Source organism: Monodon monoceros, unplaced genomic scaffold (genome assembly GCF_005190385.1).
Source record: "Monodon monoceros isolate NGI ecotype Baffin Bay Population unplaced genomic scaffold, NGI_Narwhal_1 Super_Scaffold_2, whole genome shotgun sequence".
Classification (NCBI taxonomy): Eukaryota; Metazoa; Chordata; class Mammalia; order Artiodactyla; family Monodontidae; genus Monodon; species Monodon monoceros.
In genome coordinates, this window is record NW_021703776.1 from 29,507,842 (window position 1) to 29,529,701 (window position 21,860).

A 21,860-nucleotide genomic window follows, 5' to 3' on the forward strand; every position below is an offset into this window, starting at 1 on the left:
CAGTTGTTAAATATTTTGAATATCACCTCTGAGTTTGACCAGTAACTCAGTGCCTACATAATGAAAATGTTTTCCTCTGAATTCCATTCCTACCTAGTTTGATTCTTTTCCTAGTCCCCATTATAGTCATTTAAAAATCCACTACTCGGGCTTCCCTGGCGGCGCAGTGGTTGGGAGTCCGCCTGCCGATGCAGGGGACACGGGTTTGTGTCCCGGTCCGGGAAGATCCCACATGCCGTGGAGCGGCTAAGCCCGTGAGCCATGGCCGCTGAGCCTGCGCGTCCGGAGCCTGTGCTCCGCAACGGGAGAGGCCATAACAGTGAGAGGCCCGCGTACCGCAAAAAAAAAAAAAAAAAAAAAAAATCCACTACTCCCAGGAGTTCCCTGGCGGTCCAGTGGTTAGGACTTCGCACTTTCACTGCCATGGCCCGGGTTCAATCCCTGGTTGGGGAACTAAGATCCCACAAGCTGTGCAGCACGGCCAAAAAATAATAATAGTAATAAAATGTCACTACTCCCTTCAAGACTCCTATCTCATTCCCAGTACCTAAGACAGTCCCTGACAGGAACTCACTGACAGTTTACTGAATGTTGCATGAATAAATTTGACCCTTCACTTACTCTTTTGTTCAGGAAACAAAAGAGAATCCCTCTATGTTCTTTATCTGTCTCCCAAATTTGTTGATCTCGCTTTTTTTCTTTTTCCTTAGAAGGTGTTTGAATTCCCTCTCTTCATCAACGGTTTTATCTCATCCTCAGCCATAAAAATGTTCAAGATTCCCCATGCTAAGCATCTTCCCTGGGCTCTGCCTCCCCTTTTTTATTTTCCTTTCCTTCTCCTTTGATCTTCTAGCTAGTCTACACTTCGCTCAGTCTCCATTTCCCCTCCTGACCACACCTCAGCCATGCTCAACTGTTTCCTACCACCATCACTTCACTGAGAAGACTGTGAAATGTCAGAAGCAGCCCATTCATTGCCAAATCCTCCCATGTGTTTTCAGTCTCCGTCTTACCCCATCTCTCCATGGCATTTGTCGGTGCAGACTACCTTCTCCTTGTTGAAACCCTTCCCATCGCTGGCGTCCATGTTACTAGTCTCTCTCAGCATCCCTCCTCTGTCTTTCTGGCTTTTTTTCCTGCATCTGCTCATGTAAACTGAGACCTAACCAAGGGAAGGGGGATGGCTGGTAAAAAGGCTGCTTGCAGAGGAAGGCAGAGTAGCAGGGTTGAGGGAAAGGCTGGAGAAGTTGGCTGGGGCAGTGGACACAGCTTGGAGACTATATCTAGGATGTCAGACTTTAAGTGGGACCACTGTTTAAAAGTGTGGAAAGCCATGGCTTATAGTTGAGAATTAAATACATCTAGGCAGGGGTTTCCCTGGCAGTCCAGTGGTTGACACCTTGCCTTCCAGTGTGGGTTCGATCCCTGGTCGGGGAGCTGGGATCCCACATGCCACACGGCCAAAAGGCCAAAGCATGGAACAGAGGTAATATTGTAACAAATTCAATAAAGACTTTGAAAACAGTCCACATCAAAAAAAAAAAAAATCTGAAAAAAAAATACATCTAGGCATTTAGAAGATGAAAAAACTGAAATGAGCTGAATAAGAAAGTGTGCTCAGACCTAGAGATTATAACACTAAGTGAAGTCAGACAGAGAAAGACAAATATCATATAATATCACTTATATGTGCAATCTCAAAAAATAATACAAATGAACTTATTTACAAAACAGAAATAGACTCACAGACATAGAAAGCAAACTTAGGGTTACCAAAGGGGAAACATGGCAGGGAGGAATAAATTATGAGCCTGGGGTTAACATACACACACTACTATATATAAAATAGATAACCAACAAGGACTTACTGTATATGTTCCCTATAGTATAGGGAACTCTACTCGGTATTCTGTAATAACCTATACAGGTAAAGAATCTGAAAATAAATGAATATATGTATATATATATATAACTCAATCACTTTGCTGAGTGATTTACAATACTGTAAATCAACTCTACTCCAATAAATTTTTTTTAAAAAGAAGAAAAAAAAGTGTGCTCACCACTGTTCCAGCCAAGGGGTCATAGAACCGCTCCAGGAGCTGGACCACCGTGCTTTTCCCACAGCCGCTGCTGCCCACCAGGGCCAGCGTCTGGCCCTTCTTCACCTCGAGGCTCAGCCCCTGAAGCACTGGGATGTCTGGTCGAGTGGGATAGTTGAACACGACTTCATTAAATGTCACATTTCCTTCCACTGTATTCTAAAATCAGAACAATAACAGTAAATTTGATTGCTGCAATCCTGAAAATTCACAACAGCCAACCCTCTCTACCGATAGGTATCAGAAGGTAGTGAACTTGTACTACAGTCAGGCTTCATTTGTAACTGCTAAAATGTAATACGTAAGATCTAAAAGGGTCAGTGTTTTCATAGCATGTCTCACTAACACAATACAAATGTGAAAACTCAAATCTGTTCCCCAAGAATAGGGTAACCTACATATAATAAAACCTGATTAGCAGGATTTGTGTATAAAATGGGCAGTATTTCTACATCTGTGTGGCTTTGTTCTACAAAAGTACTAGACGTTAATGTGTATTACCAGCATTTACTAAAATGAACTAAAATGACAGAGAAACTTTCATTTTATTACCACCAAATAAAAAAAGCACAGATTTTATTAAACTTCCACTTAGAATACTAAAATTCATCAGTTAGGAGCAGATCATATAATCAAAACATCAAACTGACCGGCTTTAGGCCTTCCGTGCTGTAGCTGTCAATCACAGGGGTTTTTTCAATGGCCATGATGACGTGGGCTGCTGACACTTTGGCCTTGGCATAGTCAGGAGCAAATGAACTGGCCTGACCCACAGCCATCGCGCCAAAGACAATGGCTGAGAAAACTCTGCCAATGACAAAGACAAAATGTGCAAAGAGTTAGGACTGCAATGCTAGAAAGGTGACACTCCTACACCCAGAGAGCACTGTCTCAAACAGTCACAATACGTTAGTCAAAAAGTTTCAAAAAAAAACCAAACACTTTTCCTTATAAGTTCATATCGGTATAACTGACTGATTGTAAACTGACCCCATGTTTCATCTCTCTCTGTGTCCTCACCTTCTTGTAAGTGACTTTGCAGCTCCTCCACTGAAGAAGGAGAATTTGTTTTCCTACCCTTTGAATCTGGGTTGGCCTTGGAATTTGCTTTAGCCAACAGGATGTGGAAGTGATTGTTGCCAGGTCCAAGCCTATGACTCAGGGGGCCGTGCATGTTTCTCTCTCTCCCCGCCACTACCACAAGCCCACCTAGCTGCTGGAGGACAAGGCACAGACAGAAGAGTGCCGTGGGCCCCAGCCAACCAGCCTGTTACCCATTGCACACAAGAGCAAGCCCAGCTGAGATCCACTATGCCCAGATCAGCAGAACTGCCCAGCTAACCCCCAAACTTAAGGGCAAAAATAAATGTTTATTATCGTGTGTCACTGGGGGGTAGTGGGTGGTTGTCATGCAGCGTTATTTGTGGCAATCAATAACGGATATAGGCGTTCTGCTGGATTACATCAGATTCTTAGAAAACCTGTGAACTGTACCACAGAGAGTTCCTTAAAGAGCCAGATATCATGCTGCTTGCAAGATGCATCGACATTCTTTTTTTTTTTTGCCCATGCCACACGGCTTGCAGGATCTTAGTTCCCCCACCAGGGATCGAACCCAGGCCACCACACTGAAAGCGCCAGCTCCTAACCACTGGGCCGCCAGGGAATTCCCTGCATCGGCGTTCTTAATCTATGACATGGGAGTCATAGCAGCTGAAAGTTGGGAAGGACTTCACAGAATGTCAAGTCCAGCTCTCAATGCTTGTGCCAGGGCACATCCCCTAAGCTAGCTTCCATCCTTGGTTTTAGGACGGAGGAAGTTTGATTGAGGAACTCTATTGTTAAAAAGTTCCTTTTCAAACCAAGAAAAATGTACATCCTTTTGCATAATACATCCCTTCAAAGTACTGGAATATTATTTTCAAAACCCTTTGCATCTTTGGTAAGTCCCTTCCCTTTCAACATTTCAGCTGCCCTTCTCTGGACATGTTTATCAAAATGCCTTTTTAGGGCTTCCCTGGTGGTGCAGTGGCTGAGAGTCCGCCTGCCAATGCAGGGGACGCGGGTTCGTGCCCCGGTCCAGGAAGATCCCACATGCCGCAGATCGGCTGGGCCCGTGAGCCATGGCCGCTGACCCTGCGCGTCTGGAGCCTGTGCTCCACAACGGGAGAGGCCACAGCAGTGAGAGGCCCGCGTACCGCAAAAAAAAAAAAAAAAAAAAAAAAAAAGCCTTTTTAAACAGCAAGTATAATATTAGGAATCTCCCAGAATAATGCCATGAGTCCATCAGGTCCATTCCTTTGGACTCTATTCCTGAGTTAATGTAGCACACAGTGTTTTTTTCTTTTTAATAGCTCTAAATAAATCACACAGATGGTTCATCTTGGTCTTGTTATCATTTAGACCTGTGGAATCTGTTCAAAATGGACTGCTCTTCAGCCAGGTCTCCCCTATCCCTTACTTGGAAGATGGATTTTCTGAATCTGAAAGTCCAAGAGTCGGCAATTTCCATCAATTGAATACCTTAACCTCGGAGTAAAGCCATATATCAGATAATTATCTAATCAAAGCACCAATGCCAATGGTGCCTGGTTTTGATCCTTTGGTTATAGTTATAAATAGCACCTGCATATCAATTATCAGAAAGATGTTGAGTGGAAATTTTAAATCTTCTGTTGGAGTCATCGTGAGAAAACTGTAATGCACGCACAAGTCAATGTCTAAATAGGATGGAAATATTACACTAACACATATTCCCAGGTTTCGATGATGCTGCTTTAAATGTAAAACTGTATCACTACTAATTATGGTATGGTATCAAAGGGCAGCTCAGCCATCACCAAACCTAGACACTTGGAAAAATTACACGTGTTTTTCACTACCAAACTGCATATTTTAGTATTTTAGAAATATTAGTTAAGTCCAGGTCTCTCTTCTCCTGACTGAGGTACAATTGTCTGCATTCACAGTGATGGAGCAGATACTCCAATCGAGCTTCCTTTGTCATTTCTGCATTTCTCCAGCTCTTACCTTCTAACTGCTTTTCTCTTATGAAAGAAAGCAAATTTATCCTGGAATCTTCCGGGGCTCTCAGAACTCAGTGCTCCACACTCACATTCTTTGGCCGCCCTGTTTAGAATCCTTTAAAAGGAACCAGGTCCTTGGCTCTGGGTTAGGCTTCTTCCCAAAACACCCAGGCCTTCTGGAAACTCCTCATTGAATCACCACCCCAGCTAGCCATGGATTCAAGAAGGTCAAATGTGTGAGTCAGCGTCGGGGAGAAGGGTAGACACAGATTCCCCAAATGAAATGAGATGCTTCCAGGATAATACACGGAGACTCAGAGGCAAAATGCCATCTTCTGAATCACCAAAATCTCTTCATGAAGCTTCACAGTAAGCTTTTCTATCCAGGCATGAGATGTGCGCCTTGGTTTGATTTCTAGAGTTAACTGTAAAGACGACCCCCATACTTACAAGAGAACATCCTGAAAGTCCATGATGCCGTGTGCCACCAAGTAGGCGCCAAAACGGAAACAGCCAGCGTAAGAAAAGTACATCATTGCCTGGGTGATGGAAAACGTGATTCCAAAGATGTGTGCTTTCCTCAGAGAGTTTCTGAAAAGACGACATTCTGAAACTTACTTGACTTTCAACTCTAGGTCCTTAAAACGTACCCTTTCATAGGTTAGCAGTGGGGTATGAAGGTGTAGCAGACCAAAATGGGTTTTGTCTCCAAAACACTAAGTTCGGTCCTCACATCACCACTTGTGAGAATTTAGGAAAATACCTTGTCTCTGAACCTCAGTGTCTTCATCTTTAATGGAGAAGTAACCACACCTCAAAGCATTAAGGTCAAGTTAAAGTAAGCCAAAGACAACAAGAAGAGCTTGTTAGGGATTAATAAATTCCTTCCCTTTCCCCCACCCATGGACATATAATACGTACGTACTCTATAGTAAACATTCGTTCAACACACGTTGACCCAAAACCACAAGCTCGAGGGACCATGAAGGGCCAACACAAAGGAACCAGGCATGTTCTTGCCCTTGGGGACCCAGGAGTCAAGTTGGATTGTTATTTATGCAATGGAAGTACCTTATGAATCATGTGTTAAAGGAAGAAAGGAGAAGCACTAAGCCTCTAGGGGAGTTAGAGAAGGCTCTGCAAAGGAGTTAACATGTGGATTTTCTGATCCACATGGAACTGGGCGATGTGGAGGTGCGAGAGGCTGGTGAGTGGGTTGCCTACTCCTGCTTTAATCAGATCAGCTTCTGCTTTTATCTGTTTCATATACTGGGATTTCAAGTGAATTTTTTTTCATAAAAAAAGACTCTACTCTCATTTAAAAAATTTTGAAAACCCACTGATAAAAGAAGAAAGGAGACTCAGAGAGGATGGGCTTGCTTATGTTCACATCACTTTTTAGAGCCCTCACTGTGAGTTCATTAAAGGAAGAACAGAAGGTCTGCACGAGAGAAGGGTAAAGAGAAGAAGGAAGGGTGTACCCAGGAAGACCACCCCCTCAGGCTCCACAGATACCTCAAATTTCATGTTCCACAAAAAACTCATTCCCAGTGGGAACATATAATAGCGTCATCATGCAAATGTAGCATCAGAGTCATTCTCAACATCCTCTCTCCCTCCCCTCCCCTCAGTTATCTGCTCCTACAGGCTCTGCCTCAGAGATGTCCCTGCCTTAGGTCAGGTCTTGTGATTCCTCTCTTGGATTAATTATAATTGCTTCCCAGTTGGTTCCCTTCTAGAAGTCTCTCCACTTGTTCCCTACCTTCTGGCCAAAGCAATCTTCCTGAAAACAAATCTGGTGATTGAAAAACTTCCCATACTCCCCTCCCACTCTTCAGTGGTTATTACCTGTATGGTACCTGCAAACTCAGGGCATACATATATTCAAACTTCTCCTCCCGAGTCAAAGACACAACAGTTCGGAAGTTTTCTATTGCTTCCGTGGCAATCTGTAACAGAGAATGTCCCGTTACTAAAGGCACCAAGGCCAACAGTGGCAATTAGTTTGAATTCCATATAAGAGATTCATAAAATTAATTTTATTAATAAGTATTATTTACATATTACATATTAAATAATATTTATTATGACTCCTGAGCGTCTTTGCTATAGAAAAGGATACCAAGTGACTTATCAAATCGAGATTTAGGTCTGGAAGGAAGATGGGCTAATTCAAACTCCTCTCTACAGAAAGAGAAACTGAAGCTTCAACAGATGAAGGCCCTTACCTAAAGCCACATGGCTTTACAGTAGCAAAATTTACAGTAGCAAAATTAACCTAAGAACTCCGTATTTTATCTCCATTGCAGTGCCCTTTCTTCTATGATGGTCACATTTTAAGTTTATAATTATTATATATATAAAAGTTATTATAATGTCATTAAATTATAATATTATTAAAATACCTATAAAATGTAATGTTTATATCTTTCTCTGTATAATTGGCATTTGAGACAGCTAAAGAATATTTGGAAAATATTGAAAAGACAGAGAAGGTAATGAAAAGTTACATACTGATGTATTTTGCATAATAGCTTACATGTTGTTATTTTCTAAACTATACCTGTTTAACAAAATTGGGCTCAAGTTCTATGTTTGGCTCCATAGCCTTCTTTTTTACCTTAACAAATAAAGAGACGTTTCAAAGGTCATTAAATATACATTAGCAACGGGATGTTTAAAGGGCCACTTCCTACCCCAGCCAGCTAAGCAGTCCTTTACTGCTGAACAGAGCTTTCAATTCTTAGGAAAAATAATGCTGTGATAAACATCTTCATACATAAACGTTTGTCCATATTGAATTCTTTTCTTTTTTTTTTTTTGAATTATTTTCTTAGGAGAAGTTCTTAAAAGTTAAATTACTAGGTCAAAGGGAATAAACTACTTTTTAAGGAACACAGCACATATTATCAATTGGTTTTCCAGAAAGTTTCTATCTATATTTTAATTGAATTTAACTTCCAACAAGGCTATTTGACTAGGACAAATACATCCTTTACCACCTTTTGGAGTCTGGGTAAAAGAGCTATGGAAAATACAAAACACATCAGTGTACAAAAGGAGATTTCAGCCTGCATCAGCATGAGACCCTGAGATGCCCTTCTATCTTGTTCTCCTCATCTGTAAAATGAGTAGGATGGACAAGAGGGTCTCTGAAGTCCCTCTTAACTCTAATTCCAAGAGAAATAATTTTTAGAATTGTAAGTCTAAATTATAAATCAGTAAGAGAAATTATCCTTATTGTTTAACACGTTCTTCCTTTCTCTGGCCTCTACACTGGTCGGAACTGATTCTAATACAGACACATTCAATTACATGAGAGTGATTTACAGCACACACAAAAAAATCACAAACCCAAAATCTTACTTATTCTTTACTGAATCCTACACAAATACCTAACTTCAAAGATAACAGTGGATATTTGATATGACATTGTTGGTTTTAAAGACTAATGCAAAAAATATTAGAAGAAAAAAATTAATACCATAATCTTCAAAACAAAAAGATATTTAAAAAATAAAGTCAAAAATATTATACTCTGAGCCAGCAGGGCAAGAAGATTGCACTATGTGTACCATAAGCTACTAACAATACAGGAAAATGTCCAGATTCAATTTATGTCAAAATATTTTATAAAATTCTTTACATATTATAAAAATAGTATATACTCTTTTTAGAAAATGCTAAAAGTGTAGAAAGCAAAAAGTTAGAGGAAAAAATTGACCTCCAGTCAAACCCCCAAAGACAATCCTTGTTCAGACCCATGGTAGAAATATTTTCAATTATAAGGCTTCAAACAAAGAGGTTTTTTGCATCAGTAAGAAAATTCAACAAACTATAACAATGTCTGCTGAAAAACAGACTTTACTGTAAATTTCAGTGTAATGATTTTAAGAAATATTTTCTGCACACATTCTTCTAAGGCAGGTCTGTTTTGTTTGTGACTGGTTTGTAAATGTCATTGCTTTTTAGAGTTAACAGCCCAATAAAAGAGAGTTTATGAGTTACAGACCTTGAAAAGTGAGTAAAACAATATAATCACTAAACAACTGTCTTTATCTTGCCACACGATGAAGCAATTAGGAAAAGGATTAATTAGTACTCTGCATTCTTGCAGCTTCATTTGGTCCAAGACACTTATTTTTTTGGGGGGGGGGTGCTCCAAGACTTTTAAATAGACATTCAGTAACCACTATCAAGAGAGAGAACTTGTAATTCAAGAACAGGAAATAGCACTGAGTTTTCCTCAGAAAACATCATGTACTAAACAATTTTTTAAGAAAGGAAAAAATACATATATATTTCTAGAAAAAACTCACACTTCTCTTCCTACCCTCAAATAAACTGATTACAGCTTTTATTTCTAAAAAGAAAAAGCATCTATTCTATAAAAATGTTCGTCAATAATAATGTGACAAATCGATGGAACACAGATCACAGGCAAGGTAGAGGTTATGAGCTGGCTCTGACATCACACAATCCTGCTCTGGAATCCTGGGCTTGCTCTGTCCCTCTAAGGGCAAACCAACAGATACGGTCCTGGTCCCCAGTTTAGTAGGGAAGACAGACCACTAATCAATAAAGAAATCGGAAAAAAATAAAGTGCTGAGAAGTATCAGGAATTAATTCAAGTGCCAGGAAAGACGTCTCTGAAGAGTAATAATTCTGAGATATGAAGATCAGAGGGAACGAGCTTGGAGTGTTCTAGGAACTGAAAGAAGGCCCATGAGGCCAGAGCTGGGTGGGTGAGGGAGACATTAGTGCAAGACAGGGTCAGAGAAGTCATGGGGCTGAGTCATGCAGAGTTTTATACCCAGGATTAAAGGGCTGATTTTATTGCAAGTGTGATCAGAAGCCACTGGAGGATAAGACTGATGACTAATAAGAACGTGCAGTATAAAAAAACAAACAAAACAAAAAAAACAACGCATACTAAACTTTCTTTGGGTTATTTGTATGGAAATATGTTAATATAAATGTTCCAGACATTACATGAAATTTCTAAAAATCTTGTATGTTCTGGTATAATGTTATGTCATAATTCTAGTTATTACTTTAAAATGTGTATCTCAGAAATAACTAAATTTCCTTGTCAATTGCATTATTATGAGCTTTCATCAAATCTTTAACTGTGGTCATTTTTAAGTCTTTTGTCATTTAAAGACAGTTCTGGGTGCACTCTGATGCTTTTGCAAAAATGTTCCCATAAAAGGGTTTCATCTTCAAGGAATTCACGGAAAAGACTCTGACAAGTACAGGTTTCTGGTAACTGACTATACCGCTGAACTGAATGAATAAGCATTTTCAGAACTCCAATGGAAAGCTGATGAACTCATAAAAGTGCTAACAAAAGATCAAGACGAAAAAAACATTAATTGCATGGGACTGAGCGAACTGATGGGATGATTATAATTTTTGTAACTTTCTGTTCGAATAATAAAAAAACAATCCCACAAGGACTCAGAGGCAAAAAATATACAAATCAATTTTCACTGCAAAGTAAAGGAGCTGTTACCGTGGAGGATGACTGCACTGAATGTCAATATTATGACACAGTATGAGAGTGTTTCGTGTTTCGTAATTGCAATCATTGTTGCTTTTGTTGTGTTCATCCATTTACAATGCTTGGTGTCAGTTTATTTATCTCTTGTAAAAATAAAATACAGTGTGTGTGTGTGTGTGTGTGTGTGTATGTGTGTGTGAAAAAAAAAGCCACTGCAGGAGTTAAAGGTTAGCATGATTTTGTTTGTGTTTGTAAGAGAGGAGTGTGCCTTCTGTAAGAGGAATATAGAAAGCAGACAGATCAGTTAGGCTGCTGTGTGTGACTTCTCTGAACCTTGGGTTTTATTACCTAACAGGGATAATTCAAAAGGGTTATTGAGAGTGTCAAATGAGGTAATGCATGTAGAGCTCTTAGCAGGATGTCTGGTATACAATAAACAGGCAATAAACGGTAACCTGAGAATGGTGATCAGGTGGGAGCTGATTTTTACTATTTCATGGACCGGCTGGTACAGCAGCCACCACGTTCCGTACCTGCAGTTTCCTCTCTCATGAACCACCAATGGAGCAGAACATTCACCTCACCCCCAACCTTTACCCAGAAAACCTGCCATACTCACATGTATCTATTTCCGTCTGCACCCCTTCCCCTGTCCCCTCTGACAGAACTCCCAGAGTCTTAAACCTGATGCACCACTTTGAAGGTGCCAACCTGTGGTTTGCAGTGAATTAACTTCTGATCGGTCATCTTCTTCCTACGAACAACCTAAGACTCTTCTGGGACATTTTGAACATCTCAGTAAACAATGACACTATAAAAGAGTAATGCACTTTCTTTTTATACACATTTTTTCCATCTTCTCATCAGAGGAAAAGTCAACACCATAGGGGAGAAACCAACAAAGTACAGGATTAAATGAAGTGACTAGTCACAGGATGGACTCCAGACACCTGGGGGCCAGCACCATCCTGCTGAACCTAAGGACCGGGCCTCTGATGGCCTGAAGGGAAACTTCACGTGAGGTCTTTCCCTCACTGGCAATCACTGAGAAGCACTAAAGCTGGTCCAGAGGAGTTTCCTGAAGGAATCCCAAAGACACAGGGTAAAAAGTCTGAGGAGATGGCAGGGAGGTGGAGGACAAAGTGTGAGTGGTATTAACCAACCTCCAGGACCCCCTCCATCCTCCTATTCGTGAGCTGCCTGGTCCAGAGGCAAAGTACCTCAGACACCTGGGCCACTGGATCTGCCTGGGTCCCTGCCCTGACTCTTGGGAACCTTGAAGGGTCCACTGATAGATGTATCCCTATCCTAGATGGTAGCCCCAGTTTTGGGGGTGCTCTGACCACTCATTTCTACAATGATACAGATCACATGATATCAGATTATTTTCCGCCATCTGCAGACCTCTTCGTTTCTTAACAGAGGCACAACTTGGGAGTACGACTGTCTGGGTTTGAATCCCGGCTCTGAAACTTAAACTCACGAGCTCTAAGGCATTGGTGGCATTACCTGCCTGTGACAGCCTCACCTGAAAAAGGAGCTATAATAGAACCTATCTCACAGGGTCACCCTGAGAAGTAAAGCCATTGCCATATAAGCATTTGTTCAGAACAACAACTCTGCTCAATACTCTGTAATAACCTAAATGGGAAAAGAACCTGAGAAAGAAAAGATACACGTATATGTATAATTGAATCGCTTTGCGGTACACCTGAAACTGACACAACGTTGTTAATCAACAATACGCCACTGTAAAGTAAAAATTCTTTAAAAAATAAAGGGAGACGCAAAATGCAAATCAACAACAACAACAGAGAGACAAGTATACAACACCGCCCCTCAAAAAAAAAAGTATTAGGGTAAGGGTAAACAGAAATAACATGAAGGGAGGAGGTGTATGAAAGGGAAAGAATGACAATATTTTAAGCCAGATAGAATAAATACCTTTAAGACTTTCCCATTTTTTTTAATCTCCCCCCCTCATATGTAATTAAATGGGCCTCCTTTCCTCAATAAAGCAATGGATTTCTGCTTGCTCCAGAGAAAGAGGGAGGGAGGAGTGTGAAGATAATCGCCTGAAACTAGAAAAGCCTGACAAAATTAGTTGTCAGTCTGTGGGTCTAAGAATTTGTTTTGTTACTTTTCTTCAGTTTTCAACCGCTGAACAAGCGTCAAATAAGACCGCTCTGAGGAATGGTCATAAAAACATTCCTGGAGCTCAGGAAGTACTTGTAACAGAACGACACTGATTAGAATATTTTACTCTACTTAGGTCAGCGATTATACTCCGTCTGACTCACCTTCCCAGCATCTTCTAGTTCTTTCTTATCTTTCAGTGCTTGTCCAGACAGCATTTTCATTTCAAAAACTCCTGCTACTGCAATGATGGGTACAATTGCTAACAGTAAAAGTGTTAACTGCCAGCCATAGATTAAGGATATAACAATGCCTGTCCCAAGATTTGCTATATTCTGGGTAATTACAGCAAGCCTGGAACCTATAGCCTGCAAAACAAACAAACAAAACACTGTCAGAGAGACATTTTCATATTATCTTTAAAATCCATGCTTATATATTTTTTTAAGGATTATGATAATTCAGCTTCGTGAAAATCTCATCTCCTCGGTTATGAAATAGAAAGTAAAGGTTTACTTGTAAGTCTATTTGGTTTCTAAAATGCGGATCTCCACAACTCCAGAATAAATACTAAAAGTAGATCAATCATTCAGAGTTCAATTACATATTTCTCTCTCATCTGATTTTTTAATACCAAGAAAATTTTCATCAAACAATGACACCATGATCCCTAATGCAAGCTCTGCAAATTAGCAGGATAAAACAGTCTGACAGTTATATTCAACTGGGACTGTTGGAAATTTGCAGTGTTAGATAGATACATAACTACCCATAACTTAAGCCTAGTATTTGTCATTGAGGGTACACAAACACTGGGTTGGCTAAAAAGTTCATTCAGCTTTAAGTAAAAATAAAAAACATTTTTCATTTTCACGAAGAACTTTATTGAACAATGTATTCACTAACTGAATGAACTTTTTGGCCAACCCAACATCTCTTGGCCTATTTCAGATGCTTATACTGTTTAGAAAAAATACACAGAGCTGGGCTTCCCTGGTGGCGCAGTGGTTGAGAGTCCGCCTGCCGATGCAGGGGACGTGGGTTCGTGCCCCGGTCCGGGAAGATCCCACATGCTGCGGAGCGCCTGGGCCCGTGAGCCACGACCGCTGAGCCTGCGCGTCTGCAGCCTGTGCTCCGCAACAGGAGAGGCCACACAGTGAGAGGCCCGCGTACCGCAAAAAAAAAAAAAAAAAAACCCACAGAGCTGAAAGTTATGGAATTTAAATTTAGAATATTAAGCAGGCATCAGAGCCTTCAGCTTATATGCCAGAGGGAGCCTGAAGCATGATTTTCAGGAGCATGCAGTTATTTCCAACTCAAAAGCCAGAAGTCGAAACATAAAGTCAATTCACTCCACTACTCTACACTTCTCTCCTTTACCCTGGAAACACCCCATGCCCTCAAGCCTTTCCGAATTCCCGCCCTGGTCCCTGGATCTGCTTTTTTGGAAATGGCCCATGTTTTTTCCACTCCCCAAATGTCCTCTGCCTGAGGGGGGCCAGTCTCAGGGAAAGATTATGATGGAGTACAGTCTAGAACGGTCACTGCCACCTCTATGACTGTGGACAAATTCTCTCCAACCCCAAAATGAGCAGGTACATTGATTAATAACTAAAGCTTCTGTCAGCTCTGAATTTTTAGGACAGAATTCTTTACAAGCCCCGTGTCTCAATATCGACCCTCTGAAATCATTCAACACCTATGTTGATATAAACACCAAACCAGTAATTACGGGAAAATGCTGTTGAAGTAAACTACCAGTAACTCTACACATTAAATTCTATACCAGGGAACTGCACCAGGGCTGAAAGAAACAGCATAAATAACAGAGCATTTATTTTTATTTGATGCAGTCACTGAGCTTATGATAAAGGGATGCTTAGACAAACTTGGTGTCAAAGAGTAGAGTGGCCTTCAAAGCCAGCTCTCTGTATCTGCACATTTTCAATCTCAGAGTCAAAGATTCCAACCTGGAGTAAATCTGTGGCACAGGGATCATCGAGACTGTTCCTGTGCTCAGTATGTACAAGTACTACTCAGAATTCATTTCCCACAACACCTGACTGAGAGAAGCATTCAGAACATCCCCCAAGTTCACGGCAGACGAATTACCCCGATACCTAAGGTTTCACAGATATAAATGTTCACCTGTGGATGGTAGCCGAGGCCACAGAAATAAGTAAAATGTATCATAGATGACAAATTCTTCTTTAGTGTACATGAAAGATGATCTAAAAGACCTAGAACCTTAAGCTGGAGGGAAAGTAAGCCCCTTGGCTTAATGTGATTTAATGCTTCCAGGGACATTGCACTGGTTACCAATCTTTAAAGACTGACACTCACTGTCCCATCATCCATTCCTCACACAGAGAAGGTGTGTCTCTAGGACGCTCCACGGGAGAGCATGGACGATTAGTAGTAGCCAAGTCATTTTCATTTTGAAAGTAAGAATGAGAGTAGGTAATACTCCAAAACCAGAGTCCAAGAGTGAAGCAAGGTAAGACAAAACGCTTTAATACCTGAAACCCACTAAGAGTCTCCTCACAGTGTCTTTATCCCACCGTGCTACCACATACTTGTAACACTTGCTCTCCCACTCATTTTTCTCCCCATCTTTCCCTGTTTTCCCCTCTCTGGCTATTTATTTCCTCCTCAAAGCACCATCGTATGGCTTGAAGTCCAATTTTAATATATGTGTGCTTACTGGAGGAAAAAGAAGCCTACTTCCTGAAACTCCTTTTGAAATTAAGAACGTTTAACTTCATCTTTCCCTCAAATACCTTCTCCCGGGGGGGAAAAAATTTTTTTTTTAATACATAGCTGCTTTTGACTTCCATATGGCTCTCATTTGCTTTTTTCTCAGAATTCTAATCCTTACAGGAAAATTAAATTTAAAAGCCCACAATTTCATAAGCGAAATATTTAAATATAGTTTCTTCTGATTTACGGTTAGCAGAATTAAACTACTTGCTCAAAAATACATCGGAGAAAATGTTTCATTGATGGTGAAATATGAAAAAAATTTAACTTAGATAAGCATCATCACTAACTATATACACAAAGACTTGAGTTCACCCTGTTTTACGTGGCAATGATCTTTGACAGGACTGCTTGGCTTAGATATTTATATACATAAAAATTACCTATTTCCTACTACGAAACAGATACACACACACGTGTATATGTATATATATGTGTGGATATATATGTATAAATGTATATACATACACACATGTATCCACTATCATAAACAGGTCAGCTGGTGCCATAAAGGGGATTCACCTGTCCTCTCTCAGCCAATTTGTGATAACAGCTATATTGGGCTTTCCTGGTTCCAATGATGCTCCCCAATCTGATTGCCTCCTCTTCCCTGGTCTCTTTTTTAGCCACTTTTACATTCTGGAGAACAGTTCTGACTCAGAGTGGCTGGCTCATACAAGGTGTGCAGGTGTCATCCGTGCTACTGGGGCCATGAAAGTGGGAGTTGGAGGAAACAAGCGAGAAGCAGACACCTGACCCAGATAGGCAATTAAGCAGAATGGAGTCCCTGGATGTGGCCGAGGGCCTCACAAACAACACTGCAGAGGGGAAGGACTGAGCACTAATTCTACAAACACAGGAAAGACATGACTTAGAGGAATTATGAAGGCCTGACTGCCAGTGCACAGTGTCCAGACAGCATCCGCTCAGGGTTTGGCTGCAAGGGGCTGAATTAGTGTGTTTCCTCCAGGACGTGTCCCCCTGTGCTAAATGGGATGTGGGACGTGTGTGTCGGTGAAACCACATGAGCGTACACGACAAGGTCTATGTGAAAGGGATACTAAAGTTATGGCAGCAAAGTTTAGCTAGGGAATTCATGACTGAGGAAATTTCAGGACACAATTTGTCCCCGGTGATCACCATCCCCAGGAAAGGCTCTCCCAGGGAGCTAGCCGAATGGATTAATCCCAAGCTTGTTGATTCTTATGCTAATTTAAATAAAAAATAAAAGAGTAATACTTTACGTCCTCCTCCACCTACCAACCCATTTCTCTGCCCCATTTACCAGAAAATCCTGTAATGATTTGTCCAACTGTGTCCTAACCCTCTTTCCATCTTTCACGTAATCCCATTCCCATCAGGCTTTTGCTCCCATTGCACCCCTGAAACAGTTCTTGTTCGAACCATAAGCACCTCTGGGTGGATACAGCGTTGTACAATGTTTGCTCGTCTTACAAGCTTATCAGCAGTATTTGAGATCCTAGACTGCTCCCTCCTTAAAATGCTCTCTTCATGTTGTTCTTGGACACTGCCCTTCTCCCTCACTGGCCACTTACGCTTGCTCTTCTTTGCTGGGTCATCTCATAGCCCTGAGCTCAGGGCCCAGACCTTGCCATCTTCTCTATCCTCCCACGCTTCCTTGGCTATCTCCTCCTCCCTCATGGCTTTAAAAGCTACTCATGTGCTGAAAAACCTCCAAATGTGTTTTTCCAGACCAGACTTCTCTGCTAACCTCCAGACTTGCAAATCCATCTGCTGTCTGGACATCTCCGCTTGGATGTCTACTGTAGGCATCTCAAACTCAACATGTCCCAGACACAACTCTTTCAACAGGCTTCCCAGTTTCATTAAAAAGCAACTCCATTTCTTCAGTTGTGCAGGTCCAAAATTTTGGAGTCATATTTAAATCCCTTTTCTCTAATATCTCATACCACATTCAGCTGGCCAACAAATTCCGTTGGCTGTACCTTCAAACTATATCCAAAATCTGATTTCTTGTTATCACTTTCACTATGACTCTCCTAGTGTAAAACACTATCTTCCCTCCCCCTGGATGATTGCAATAGACTCCCTGCCTCTCCCTGACCCCTTCAGCCTATTCACACAGCAGCCTTTAAAAATTTCAGATCATGGGGCTTCCCTGGTGGCGCAGTGGTTGAGAGTCCACCTGCCGATGCAGGGGACACGGCTTCGTGCCCCGGTCCGGGAAGATCCCACATGCCGCGGAGCGGCTGGGCCCGTGAGCCATGGCCGCTGTGCCTGTGCGTCCGGAGGCTGTGCTCCACAACAGGAGAGGCCACAACAGTGAGAGGCCCAAGTACCGCAAAAAAAAAAAAAAAAAAAAAAAAAACTTTCAGATCATGTCCCTCCTATATTCAAAACCCTACAATGGTTTCTCATATAATTTCAGATATGATGCTGATCTCAACTCTTACATGACTTTCCCTTTCACTCATTTTATTCCAGCCACACTATCCTCCTTGCTGTTTGGGGAACAGTTGTAGAAATAAATGCTCCAACCTCAGGGCCTTTGCACTTGCTGATCCTTCTGTTCAGAATGTGCCACCCTAGACATCTATAGGGCCGGCATCTTTCCCTCCTTCATGCCTCTTGAATATGTTGCCGCATCATCGAGATCGCGGCCTTCCTTCCCTGACAACCAGCAAGCCCCTACCACCATATCCTGCTGCCATTTTCTTCCACAGCTCTTATGACAATCTGACATCCCATAAGGGCTCAGGAAGGCCATGGCTGTTGTCTCTTTTAGGAAGTTCCAAGTTATTTCAGGCAGTGTACGTTCTGTTCTGTTAGATTCTGTACAGCTTGAGCTAAACCTCAATTTCTGTTGATTTGTTTGCTTTAAGTATTAAAGCAACAATGCTCAAGGTTTATATTGAGATTTTATAACTGTATCTGCTTCCACATTCATAACCTAATTTATTTTTACAGAAGTCCCATATATTAAGAAATGTAATCATAGTACTCTTACAGAAAGATTAAAAGCTAAAGATTGCTAAGGTTCAAGGGAGGGAAAGACATGGCAGAGATCACATGCTTTTTTCCCCCCAAATTCCACATCATCCTGTAGATTTTTGTCATAAACAGCTGTAGTTAAAGGAGAAGTTGTCACTTTATCCACAAATCAAAATCTGCTGGTTCAATAGTTTCTAGTTATATCCCTTAAAGAGATTCACATAGTAGCAGACTTTAAGTTTTATAGTCTGAGCAAGTTGTTCCTTCTACCTTTGTTTCAATTTTTTCATGCTCTTTGCATTTCTTTCAATCTTTTTTTTTTTCACATCTTTATTGGAGTATAAATGCTTTACAATGTTGTGTTAGTTCCTGCTGTACAACAAAGTGAATCAGCTATACGTATACATATATCCCCATATCCCCTCCCTCTTGCGTCTTCCTCCCACCCTCCCTATCTCACCCCTCTGGGTGGTCACAAAGCACCGAGCTGATCTCCCTGTGCTATGCGGCTGCTTCCCACTAGCTATCTATTTTACATTTGGTAGTGTATAGATGTCCATGCCACTCTCTCACTTCGTCCCAGCTTACCGTTCCCCCTCCCCAACCCCCAGGCCCTCAAGTCCGTTCTCTACGTCTGCGTCTTTATGCCTGCCCTGCCACTAGGTTCACCAGTACCGCTTTCTAAAATTTCATATATATGCGTTAGCATATGGTATTTGATTTTCTCTTTCTGACTTATTTCAAATCTGTATGGCAGACTCTAGGTCCATCCACCTCACTACAAATAACTCAATTTTGTTCCTTTTAATGGCTGAGTAATATTCCATTGTGTATATGTGCCACATCTGCTTTATCCATTCATCTGTTCTTTCAACGTTTTTAAGATTTTCTTTGCTCCCCTCTGAACTTTAGTGCCCCTTAACTTTCTTACAGCAACTACACACATTCTTTTTTTCAGTAGCTATTATAATTTTCTGGGGATTAGCAAAGCATTAACGCAGACTGAACCTTCATGATATGATGATAAACACTTCCTTTGCTAAATAATTATCCTTCCACATGTATTTTGTTAATAGCACGAATAAGATGGCAAATAACAAAACAAAGCTTATAAGGTATCTATACACTATACAGTACATGATATTTAAAGAGTTAACATTTTTTGCCATAAGGCACTTGATATATTGCATAGGTTAAAGTTTGAACATTTTCTTAATGATGAGAATTAACTGTAGGGAGAAAATTAGTTTCACGCTGAAATTCAAAATGGCCCATTAGGATAATCACAGCAGAAAGGAGGCAGTCAGTACCCCTTGAACTTGAGCAGCATCATTGGCAAGCCTGGTCGTCAAGGCTCCCGTGGTGTTTTTAGGGTCGTCAAACCAGCTCACATCCTGTGACACAGAAAATGATTTCATTATCTTAAAGCCCGATGTTTGAGACCCTCAGCTCAGAGGGCAGTGACAGGGTCAGGTTTATTTATCACTTATCCTCCTACATTAAGCAGTCAGGATTTGATACTGAATAGACAAGAAAGAGACTTAAGAGACAAAGTCATAAATAGACCATTTCATTTGTCAAAGCAACTTTTTGAGTGCCTACTTTGTTCCAAACATAATTTTTAAGTGTTGGATCTATTCAACAGTGAACAAGAAAGACAAAGTCGCTGATTTCATGAAGCCCAGATTCTAGTGATGGAAACCACAGATAAAAATATACCATGCCAGGTGATAATAAATGATAGGAAGAAAAACAGACTGGGGTAGGAAGGAAAAAAAAGTGAGGAAAGGCACTATTTCATAGATTGGGAAGGGGAGAGAGAAGTCCTCTCTCAGGTGACGTTTGAGCAGAGACTTGAATGAAGAGAAGGATGAGAATATCTGAGACAAGGAAGAAAGAGCATGTGCAAAGGCCCCGAGGAAAAGGCATATCTGATCTGTTCACATACAAGCAAGAAAGCTGTAAGGGCTGCCACCAGTCTTTTTTTTTTTTTTTTTTTTTTTGCGGTACGCGGGCCTCTCACTGTTGTGGCCTCTCCCGTTGCGGAGCACAGGCTCCGGATGCGCAGGCTCAGCGGCCATGGCTCACGGGCCCAGCAGCTCCACGGCATGTGAGATCTTCCCGGACCAGGGCACAAACCCACGTCCCCTGCATCGGCAGGCAGACTCTCAACCACTGCGCCACCAGGGAAGCCCTGCCACCAGTCTTAAAAGCACCTCTGTGGGAATGTGTAAAGCCAGCTCTTCCTCTGGACAGACTTCTGTCCTCACTGGGCTCTCCCACTCCTCTCATACCCGCATGCAATGAACCAATGGGTATAGAGTAGACTGTGTATGGGAGAGGGGGCGAAACTACAGGAGATGAGGTCTGAGAGGTAGTGGGGACCACGTCGTGTGTGACCTTATAGGTAACTGTAAAGATTCCAGATTTGGGGACTTCCCTAGCAGTCTAGTGGTTAGGACTCCACACTTTCACTGCTAAGGGCCCGGATTCAATCCCTGGTCAGGGAACTAAGATCCCATAAGCTGCATGGCACGGACAGTAAAAAAGAAAATAAAGAGTCCAGGGACTTCCCTGGTGGTCCAGTGGTTAAGAATCGGTCTTGCAATGCAGGGGATGCCAGTTCGATCCCTGGTCAGGGAACTGAGATCCCACATGCTGCAGGACAACTAAGCCTGTGCCGCAACTAATGGGCCTGGGTACTCTAGAGCCCGTGCACCGCAACTAATACCTGATACAGCAAATAAATAAATAAACATTAAAAAAAAAAAAAAGAGTCCAGATTTTACCCTGACCGATATGGGTAGCTTTCAGCAGGTATGGGGTAGAGGGATGTGATTTGACTTTTTATCTTAGAAGAATGATTCTGGCTCTCGGGCGATGAACCCACTGGACTGGGATAAGGATGGAGGCAGCGGGACCAGTTAGGAGGCTGTTGTAATATTAGACAAACTAGAGTCGAGGACGACTCCAAGGTCATTAGCCTGCACAACGAGTAGAATGGAGGTGCCATTTACTGATATGGGGGAAGACACCAGGAAAGGAGCAAGCCTTGTGGGGAGGGGAGAGTCAGAAGTTCAATTCTGGAAATATTAGGTATGGAATGCTTAATAGACATTCACACAGAGAAGTCGAATAAACAGAAAACTGTGGTTTAGGGCAGAATAAACCAATTGGGTTTAAAAAAAAAAAATCGACAAAAGAAATCTAGATTAAAATATCGCATTCAGGGTTTCCCTGGTGGCGCAGTGGTTGAGAGTCCGCCTGCCGATGCAGGGCACGCCGGTTCGTGCCCCGGTCCGGGAGGATCCCACATGCCACGGAGCATGGCCGCTGGGCCTGCACGTCCGGAGCCTGTGC

At 41.7% G+C, this 21,860-nt stretch overlaps 1 protein-coding gene across 21 annotated transcripts in view; it reads right to left on the reverse strand.

Moving 5' to 3' along the window:
* LOC114901987 (multidrug resistance protein 1) overlaps positions 1-21,860 on the reverse strand; it is a 205,695-nt gene that overhangs the window by 111,538 nt on the left and 72,297 nt on the right. For 20 of the 21 annotated variants that reach the window (XR_003795334.1, XR_003795335.1, XR_003795336.1 and 17 more), the window contains 6 exons: positions 19,811-19,894; positions 12,932-13,135; positions 6,977-7,077; positions 5,579-5,719; positions 2,753-2,909; positions 2,064-2,261 (listed from right to left, as the gene is read on the reverse strand). Coding sequence is in view for 16 of the 21 variants with exons in the window: in XM_029234278.1 (XP_029090111.1) it covers positions 2,064-2,261; positions 2,753-2,909; positions 5,579-5,719; positions 6,977-7,077; positions 12,932-13,135; positions 19,811-19,894 (885 nt within the window). In the remaining 5 variants the exon portion in view is untranslated. Of the gene's footprint in view, positions 1-2,063; positions 2,262-2,752; positions 2,910-5,578; positions 5,720-6,976; positions 7,078-12,931; positions 13,136-19,810; positions 19,895-21,860 lie in introns of those variants that run through there. The other variant, XM_029234288.1, reaches the window with a different exon arrangement.